Source organism: Nicotiana tabacum, chromosome 13, assembly GCF_000715075.1.
Source record: "Nicotiana tabacum cultivar K326 chromosome 13, ASM71507v2, whole genome shotgun sequence".
Classification (NCBI taxonomy): Eukaryota; Viridiplantae; Streptophyta; class Magnoliopsida; order Solanales; family Solanaceae; genus Nicotiana; species Nicotiana tabacum.
In genome coordinates, this window is record NC_134092.1 from 7,018,468 (window position 1) to 7,028,784 (window position 10,317).

At 34.5% G+C, this 10,317-nt stretch overlaps 1 protein-coding gene across 2 annotated transcripts; it reads right to left on the reverse strand.

Annotated features, from left to right (window-relative positions):
- Window positions 1-2,486: 2,486 nt before the first annotated feature.
- Window positions 2,487-9,322, reverse strand: LOC142168384 (uncharacterized). 2 transcript variants are annotated; one of them, XM_075229070.1, is made up of 4 exons: window positions 9,205-9,322; window positions 8,597-8,731; window positions 3,675-3,744; window positions 2,487-2,833 (listed from the first exon to the last, which is right to left on the reverse strand). In XM_075229070.1, exons 1-4 carry the CDS (start codon window positions 9,250-9,252, stop codon window positions 2,772-2,774), a joined length of 315 nt encoding a protein of 104 aa, XP_075085171.1. In that variant the 5' UTR covers window positions 9,253-9,322; the 3' UTR covers window positions 2,487-2,771. The 2 variants fall into 2 exon arrangements, with proteins under 2 accessions (XP_075085171.1, XP_075085172.1); XM_075229071.1 differs by lacking the exon at window positions 3,675-3,744.
- Window positions 9,323-10,317: the final 995 nt, after the last annotated feature.

The window sequence follows — 10,317 nt, forward strand, 5'->3', positions numbered from 1 at the left end:
AATAAAATCAATTACGGCGGCCGTCAAGCCTCGCACGTACCGCCACAAATCACATGCATAATTCAATGCGCTGAAGGAACTGATCATTGCCACCATCGTGCCGATTCAACCATTGTTAGCCGATCTGTCTTTTCTCAATTTACTCTCAACTTGACTTAAAAATAATAATAGCTCCATTCATTATATCACGAACTCAAATCCGCACTCATCCCAAGTGACCTTATTTCACGAGACCACGCTATTTCAAAACCCACTAATTATCTCATATCCCTTCTTGTGCGCACTTTTTACATCTTCAACTGGTACACCCATTCTGATACTTCTTTTATGAATCCGAAATTATTTTCTTCCGTTTCTCTAATACTACACCACAACCTGAAGATAACGCAGAGTACTCCAAGCCCTGTTTCATAATCTGCTGCAAAAGCTCGATACTCAACCATACTATAGACTCGAGATCCTTAGATACCACACTTTAAATTGTTGAATCCACTAGGACCGTTATTGAGAGTCACTTGCTTTGACTTGTTCGAAAACATGATCAATTCCAAGACCCTGCTAGCACATGGACACTTTATCAAGGAAACATACGACTATTTCACTTTCTTGTGCATTACATCTACACGAAGAATAAACTCTGAGTCTTCCAAAAACCTGAATATGAATTAATAAGGCCAAATATGGCACACATTCCCCAAATTCTTTGCTCAAATTACCACTAATATTTTCTTTCCTTAGTTGCAATGACCCACCAATACACCGATAACTAGAAACTGTACAAGTTGACACTACGCAATCCAATCATAGACGGTGGGGCTCTCCTACTTAGCTTGAAGCTACAATTACAAAATTTTGGAATCCACCGAGATTCTTTCTTCATTGTTGACATGATCCTGCACACGCAACTCGCCAAATTTTCTCGAAATCCTTCTATTAACCTTTAATAAATACTCTGAACCACTAGCCACATTTACATATTAAATCTCTTACCGGGTAGCCAGTAGAATTCTTCGCAGAAGTTTTGTCAATACCACGCAACCGCTAACCTGCTCATAGGAGATAACATACATGTGGAAATTACATGCTGACATATTCCAATGTCACTGCACTGGGTGCAATTACTATGAAATCAGTAGATCATCCTGAGTCCGAGCTCATTCACCACCTGCACCAGTCCGTTCACTCCTCATGGACGTCAACTAGAGGTATGACAATACATTCCAATCTAAAGTCATGTTGTATCCTTCTTCATATCAAGCAACTCTCTCCTGTCACACCAAATCTTCCTCAATATAGCAGTCAATATTCCAAATTAAGCCCGTAAACATAGTCACTGTCCACCATGAATCCCAAATCACTTCAAACTTTCCTCAAGCCATGTAGTTATCCTACCACGTAACCCATATGCTACTTTGACACTCTCCCACTTTGGTCAAACCCTTCTCCTTTAAGCAACTACTCGACTTCTGTTTTCTTACACTTGGCCTTCTAGGAACTTAACCACCACAAGACACCTTCCACATGTCCTTTCTCATCCTTCACTGCCCAGTTGTTGCCTTACTAAAAATCCCTCTCTGTAGCACTTGAACCAATAGCTCGTTACCATCTTTAAACCTTTCTGACGATCATCCTTCTCGAGACATCAATACTAGGAACGCTACTTCGATCCTAAATCACTACACACCGCGATCTCTAATGACTGCTTCCCCTATACAAATTCCTAATGCCCCGTCGTGAAGGCGAGTTAAAGAAAACCATAACACTAGCGAACCTTAACACATTTTACAAGGCGATGACACCACATCAAAATTGAGAACTCTACCACCCTCGGAAATATCAAGCTTCGTTACTCCATCAACCCCAAACCTGAACATTCATGGTCCGATTGCCTTTTCTCTGCTGGAACTAAAACATGAAACCTCTGAATCATGTACTGAGAAAACCTTCTTTCAAGTCGTTTGCTGCCCTGCACATAGACGGGCATTTTTCCATTTCATAAACATTGTGCGATAACAACGCACGAATCGTCATAAAAATCAATGCCAAATCTCAAAACCTTAGGTAGTACTGATACTTAATTGTAAATAACAGAGTGGCCTTTCCCAAGGCGAAGACAATAGCCCAATTAATTACACAGGGAGAAACATCCTGTACTACCTCTGTAGTACAACTAAAATTTTCTCGATCCCCAATTTATAACAAGCGTTTCACGTCGCATAAAATTGAATAGGAAGGAAATGTAGGCATAAGCCTCAAAGGAATCGAATCGCACGATGAGGAATCAAAAAGGGAAGTATTCCTAACAGCCCTGTAGCCTCTCGAAGATAAGCATAGACGTCTTCGTACCGATCCTCAAGACTCTACTAGACTTGCTCATGACTCGTGAGACCTACATGAACCTAGTGCTCTGATACCATGTTGTCACGACCCAAAATCCATAAAGGTCGTGATGGCGCCGGACACCGCTGTCAGACAAGCCAACAACAAATACTAAATAAATTTTTATTTTAATATTTTTGAAGTCATAGTTGTTCCCCTCAATTAAATAGCAGAAGATGAAGTTTACAAAATACGTAATAATATCTTTAAAAATTTCCAATACAGTGCAACCCATAATCATCCCAAAACCCGGTGTCACAAGTGCATGAGCATTTACTAGGGAATTAAAAATAAAATACAGCATCTGTCCAGAATATAAATTAGACAGGAAAATATAATATTTCTGAAGGAGACTCTGTTGGCTGCGGATCATAATACAGAATGCAGCTCACCTATGTCCCCACAATTATTAACCACACCTCTGTGCCCACAAGGCTGCTAGACAAATATGTACCTGCACAATAAAATGTGCAGCAAGTGCAACATGAGTACGAAAATAACGTGTACCCGGTAAGTATCAAGCCTAATCTCGAAGAGGTAGAGACGAGATGGCCGACTTTGACACTCACTATGGGTCAATAATATTAAATAATCATCAAAATAGTTAACAATAATTTTATTGATCCAGCGGAAGTAATTAAATTCCTTCAGTTCTAATAAATTTCCAGTTTATTAATTAGCCTCATTTACAGGAATAACAATAATTCCTTAACAAGCAGAGATAATTAAATTCTTTAAATTTCAATAATTTCCAAATTTCAATTGGCTTCACAAGCTAATATAAACTATCAAAGTATCATGTAATTATTATTATTATTAAGCCCGATTTCTGTCGAGGTCATTCGGCCCGATCCAGAGTGTCATGTACACTACTAAGGGACGTGCGACACGATCCATAGATGTATCTATCCTGCCGAGGCGTTCGGCTTTTTATGTACCTCCGGGAATGAGAGTATGTTTATTATAAGATAAATTCGAGAGGAAGAACAATTTCTTTTAACAATTAATTAATTTAAACAGAAAGTCAAGCATATGGGATTTCCATCCTTTAATATCTTTATCTAACAATTCACAATATATTCATATATATCAATTAATATTAATTAAAAAAAATATAATTTACACAAGTAATTCATGCTTTGAGTCCTAAACTATCCGGACTTTAGCATTAATAGTAGCTACGCACGGACTCTCGTCACCTCGTGCGTACGTAGCCCCAGCAATTAGCAATAATTATTTAATTTTAATCCCTATGGGGTAATTTTTCCCCTCACAAGATTAGACAAGAGACTTACCTCGTCTCAAAATCCACTTTTCGATTACCACGTCACGTTGAATTCTCGAGTTGATGCCGAAAATCCAAAACTATCCAAATATTATACAAAATAATTAATATATGCTAAATGATTCAAAATTTATCTATTAAATAAATTACCTTATCCAAAATGGTAAAATTTCTAAAATTCACCCCGGGCCCATGTACTCGGATTCTGGAAATATTCGGATGAAAACGTTACCCATAATCTCAAGAACTTAAATATATAATTTCTACCCAATTCCATAACTATTTTCGTGGTTAAAATCTCATTTTTATAAAAATCTAGGTTTTTTATCTAAATCTTTGATTTCTAAGATTTACTAGTTCTAATCTACCTATAATCTATGTATTTAACTCAAGGGGTGTAGAATTAACTTACCTCCAAGTTGATAGTTGAAAACTCCTCACAAAGAGCTCTGAAATCGCCCAACAATGGATGAAAAATAGAAAGGAATGGACTAAGTTTTCGTTTGTTTTAATGTTTTGCCCAGACAGATTTTTCGCACCCGCGGAAGGAGTACCGCACATGCGGCTTTCGCACCTGCGGAAATTCCTCGCAGGTGCACATTTTCCTTCTTTTCGTGGTTCCGCACATGCGGAAGAAATGCTCGCTTCTGCGCAAGCGCAGGTGCGCCCATCCTTTCGTACCTGCGCATGTTTCCGCTTCTGCGCACAAGGCCATCGCACCTGCGCGTTCGCAGGTGCACCAAATGCTTCGCATCTGCAATGGCTGGGCAGGCTTCTCTCGTTCGCACCTGCGATTGGTAGCTCGCACCTGCGGCTGTCCAAGCGCTGATGCGATTATGACAGTAGCTGGGAGCTTCAGTCCTTGCTCAATTCCCCAAAATTGGTCCGAGCCTCGTCCGGTTAACACTCGGGACCCCCGGGCCCCCGCCCGAACATACCAATAGGTTTGAAATCATAAAATGGACTTGCTCGAACTCTCGGAACGCGTAAAACAACATCAAATCTAAGAATCATACCCTAAACCAAATTGATTCAAACTTAAGAATTTCAAGTTCTTTAATTTACTTCCAATGCACCGAAATATACTTAAACTACTCGGAATGACACGAAAATTTGCGTGCAAGTCAATCACTATACGGAACTATTCCCAAACTCGGAATTCCAAACGGACTTCAATTACTCAAAATCCTACTCCAAACCAAATTTAAAGAATTTTAAACCTTCAAATAGTTGATTTTTACTATTAAGTGTCAAAACGCTCCCGGGTTATCCAAAACCTGATTCGTACATACACCCAAGTCCAAAATCATCATACAAACCTATTGAAACCGTCAAATCCCGGTTCCGGGGTCGTTTTCTCAAAATGTTGACCGAAGTCAAACTTGTCCATTTAAAGCTAACTTAAGGAACCAAGTGTTCCGATTTCACCTCACTCTTTTCTAAATGGTTATTAATGTTATGCTGTCTTTGTGTAGGTTAGTATTTTGGTTATAAGATTTTGCAAGATTGGGGTTGACTCCAGGTATGAATATTACAAAAAATAGCTATATTATTTTAATCACACATTTTATTTTTCATATAAAATATTTTTTCATCGAATAAATTAGATGTACTTTAAACTTCCCATTGCTCAAAAACCAGTGCTGCACTTAACAAGGCTAAAAGGATATTCTATAATTATTTGCCTATTCAAATATTAGGTTTCTGCCCGAATCATGAATTCCTTCGGTAATTCAGATTTCTCTTTTGTAGTGTAAACTTGCTTGAGTTCATGTTTCTATATCTTTATAGATAACACTGACTGAAATTATTAGATTTTATCACATAAAGCTTACTTTTCTTTTAACATAGAAAGCTTTATTTCATACTTATTAGAAGAGAAGTGATTAGAGGTTTGAGTTAATCATTCAATCCAACTAAAATAAAGATTGCAGGTTAGAACAACGAGTACAAAATTTGAATCATGCACGGGTATGGGTCAATCCTTATACATGGTATCTCATACTGTCTAAATGATAAAATTTCATTAACTACTAGTTGAATGTTTAATATTTTTGGTAAGATATTTCGTGCATCGCACGAACATGGGGTTTCTTCTCAACAAAATTTGAGTAACCTTTTCCTTAAAAAATAGTATAAAAATTTATTGACTTTAGTAACGTTAGCAAAAACAAATTGCTGATGTAAGTGGTGATGTATGACGTAAAAATGAGTAAATCCTGAATCTAATTATTTCAAAACATTAAATTTTGATCATATCTCGATTTTAAAACCATTTAATTAGTCAGCCTTGTTTTACAATTGTTGATTTACAATTGTTGAGCTATAAAAACTAGCTGGAGTATATAGAAGTTGACACAAACAAATCCAAAAATTAGTTCCATTATCATGATAATTAAAACATTTTTTATTTTACTAATTGTCTTATATATCATTAACGTTCGTCAAATTATAGCTGATGATAATGGTTTACAGTACGAGTTTCATATCGTTGATGCGCTTCCAGATAATAAAATACCGTTGGAGTTTCATTGTGCATCTAAAGATGACGAACTTGGATATCATAAACCTAAAGTGGGCGATGATTTTCATTGGCGTTTTCGTATGAATGCTATTGAAAGTACTCTCTTCTTCTGTCATTTCTGGTGGGGTAAAAAACAAAGAGCGTTTGAAGTTTTTAATAGGCATTTGGTTAAATATTGTTCAGGTGATTTTCCTACTCATTTTTGTTACTGGAAAGTACAAGCAGATGGTTTTTACCTAGGTGAGACACTTAGTCAACTACAGAAATGGTATGATTGGTCGTAAGAAAAGAGATGTATCAATATATATTGGAATTTGTAAGATTAATATCCATATTGATGTTTTTTTTATAAAAAAATTTAAGCGTTATTTTATGTTTGGATGAAACGCTTATCATCATACCATAAACTATAGATGATAGTATGCACGTATTTTTTTAACCCAAGATAAAGTCCGTCCTTTATGAAAACTTTCTAATACGTAGTAATAAAAAAGAAATATTTACAAATTGCATCAGTTCAATGGTAGTTTGAACAATAAATGAAGTAAAAGAAAAATAAACAAGAAGGGAGTTAAAGATTTACCCTCTATTGAAGTTTTTGTGTTATAGAGAAGTTTGATATATATATATATATATATATATATATAACGTCGTCTAAGTCATAAATATCGATAATAATTAAAATCGAACCGAAAATGGAGAGAAAAAGAGATTGATCGGAACAATTCGAAAAACAAAAAGACTAATTTTGGTCCAAAGGTACTGATTTCAAATCTTAGTTAATCCTTGATGATCATTCCTTCAAAAATAGTTTTGTGATTGTCGTCATATTTCATTAATGTTGAATTACTTTTTCGTTACAAAAATAAAATATAGTAACTTTAGAACAATAAAGTAAAAATTGAATGAAATAATTTTTTTATAAATAAAATAATAAAGAAAAACATAAAGCATAAGGGGCGTAAGTCGCATTACCTGCTCTTGAGATATCCACACCACATTGAAAAGAATGTAAAGATAAGAACAATTGCTAATCTAAGTAAAAAAGAGTAAATCCTGAATTTAATTCTTCCACAACAATAACTTATGATCTTATCTCAAATTTTACAAAAGGCAAAAACCATTTTAATATGATATTCGTATGCTCATTTTAATATTTATTTGAGGGTCTTTTTTTTTTGTTTTTCTAATGGCACAGCGAAATTTGACTTTAATTTTTTGTCGTAGAGCAATTAAGATAAATATCATGAAATGTAAATATATTCAAAAATTTATTCCTTTAATAAAAATAGCTTAACTACATAGAACCTCAAAGTCAGACTACAAATTTCCCTGCTCTTAATCCCTAATCCCTTAATCAAGCTTACTAATCCACTGTCATTGACTAATGGAGGTTAGTGAAATAATGGTGTCTAAGCGAGTTTGTTCATTGGGTTTGTGTATGTCATAATACTCCACATGTATTTGATAATTTTAACCGTAAATAAACGACTTAAAATTGATGGATTTAATCTTTGAGATTTTTTCAGTTAACTTGTATTTAGATTTTGAATAACATTTTAACTTTTCTTTCCACATATTAGTGCAATGGCCAATGAACAAGAGAAAGGCAATAAAAATTATGAATTCCCAATACCAAATAAATTTACTTATAGTATCTTTATTACATAATCATGAGAATTATGATACCATAATCTCAATCAACTGTCACTTCACTAACACCAAAAAGGAGGACTCTCTAATTTATCAAAACCAATGAATTGGATAATCCAATATTAAATCCTAAGTATTTTAGTCAAGCTATTTTTAAATCCTAAGTATTTTAATCAAATGAGAAATCTAACTATTACAAACTAAATATTTAATCAAATGAGAAAATGTTTTAACTTATATACATTTATAGTATACGGAATCTTTGCACTATCAGTGTATTTTAATTTGTTAAAACAAAGTGACTTGTTTTATTTTCAAGTTACTAATCCCAAATTTATGAACGCGTTGGTTATCTAAAAGGATTTAAGTTATACACAATGACAATGTAAATACTTTTACACCATCTTTATAATTTAACATGTTAAAACAGACTATCTACCATTTATTCTAGGTTAACACTCAGTGCTAAGTACATAAAGTTATATGCATCCATTTGTTTGTTCTTTTTTCTCAGATATATGGTCAGAACTTTATTTGGATTGAATCCTAACTAGCGGTCCACTAAAGATTAGAAATTATTGAAGATACAATTACCGTTAAAATGACCTAATTGTATAATACTTTTACCTTTGTAATTATATTTAAGTGACTTGATAATGCAAAAATTCTTTTGTCCTATCGGTATTTAGAAATTAAACAAACAATTGAATATAAAAACCAAAAGAGTTATCTATAATGTGCATTAGATTGATGACCTGTTGGAGCAATCCAGAATTTTGGTCCTTGTTTTGTTCAGCTGTCTCACTAGCTCTTTGGGTAGCATTTTCAGCCTTGTCTACAGCAGAATTTGCTATACTCTTGCCTGAATCTACCCACTGCTCTGTGTTGGCCTATTTTTATAGATCATCAAAAGAAAAATATATTTATTTCTTATATATGAAACTTGAAAGTAACAAGAATGATACGAATATAAATAATTAGTTGTATTTTGAATTAAAAAGGGCAGCCCAGTGCACAAATTATTTCGCGTGGGGTGTGATGTATACAACCTATCCTAATGTACGCATTAATGACTGTTTCCACGGCTTGAATCAGTGACTTATAGGTAACACAAAGATAATTTATATCATTGCTCTAAGACCACCCTTTTTGTACTTTGAATAAAGAGAGTACATAAAGAATTGCCTCATGATGGTCTAGCGGTAAGAGCGTGACACATAAAGTACAAAATTCTTGCCTCAGACAAAAGCCTGATATTTAAATGGAGAAGCATCAAGCAACGGGCGCTCGAATTGTGCGCCACTGACCCTTAGTGATTTCTACATTATCAAGAAAACAAACAACACAATACAGTTTTTATTACCTGAGCTTGGCCATGGGATTCACCAGCATTGTATTGAACACTTGACATATTTATTTGTTTTTACCTTAAAGAAGTTATTTATGTGGTAATTCAGAAAATTTATACTTAACTTGGTTTTTGATATTATGAAAATTGTATGCGTATGGGATATAATAGAGAGGTTACTGATTTAGTTCCTTGATAATGCGTGTGTTGCTGCTTCTGATCCTCCTTCATATGGATATATTTGTTTAGCCTTCCACAGAATATGTTTATCCATGCAATTTATTTTTTTTATTTTTTTGTTGATAAATGATCAGATTTCTCTTTTTTCTTTGATTTCTGTTATTTTAAAGATAAAATAATTCCTAGATACCAAAAGGCTGATTTTATATTGGGTTGGATTTGGTGTATATATCTGACAAACCAACATAGTTAATGTGATCATATTGTAGGTAAATCTTGGCCTAAACAATACCGCAAATACCCCTAATCAACCAATATTTCTCTCTTTTTTTTGTTTCCCCCGATTCAGAACTTGACTAATCAAGATTCGCATCGAAATATCACATTTTAGAGATAAAGTGTTCCCTCTCGAAGGCGACTCAAACCTAAGATTTCTAACTAATATATCTTTTGTTATTCCCGGTCAATATTGCTGTATTTGTAAATATTAATTCTGCAAAATATAAGTTAACGTAATGAAACAATAATAATAAATTCGAGCCCACTGAATTCACAGTGTTTCCTTAAGGAATTTAATCCCCTCCTAGTACCCAAGGTAATGGATTATTTCTTCCCAGGATAGAACGAATAACACACTGGTGTAGCGGTACTTCAAACCCCAGTGTTTCGGCGAACACAAAGTTCGGTAGCAAATCACACTTACAGTTGCTTTGTTTGAAGTTAAAAAACAATGCAGAACGAAGGAGTATATACTCAGAAAAACGTATGGAAGTTCTGAGAGGAAGGAGTGCAATGTATAGCCAATTTGTTGAGCGAATTGTATGTTGAGTTTTTGGTATTTCTTCAACATTTGCTGCTCATATATATAGCAGCCAAGAAGGAGTGCAAGACCAAACGTCCACCCTTCATGGTGGATCAAGCATTACATATTTGTGGAGCAAGCACTTC

Coding starts and splice junctions, on each gene's coding strand:
- LOC142168384 (XM_075229070.1), bottom strand. CDS start 9,252: ATGTCAAGTGTTCAATACAATGCTGGTGAATCCCATGGCCAAGCTCAG. Junction 8,732..9,204: donor AATCCCATGGCCAAGCTCAG/GTAATAAAAACT, acceptor CTATAAAAATAG/GCCAACACAGAGCAGTGGGT. Junction 3,745..8,596: donor ATTCTGGATTGCTCCAACAG/GTCATCAATCTA, acceptor ATATTTGGATAG/TTTTGGATTTTCGGCATCAA.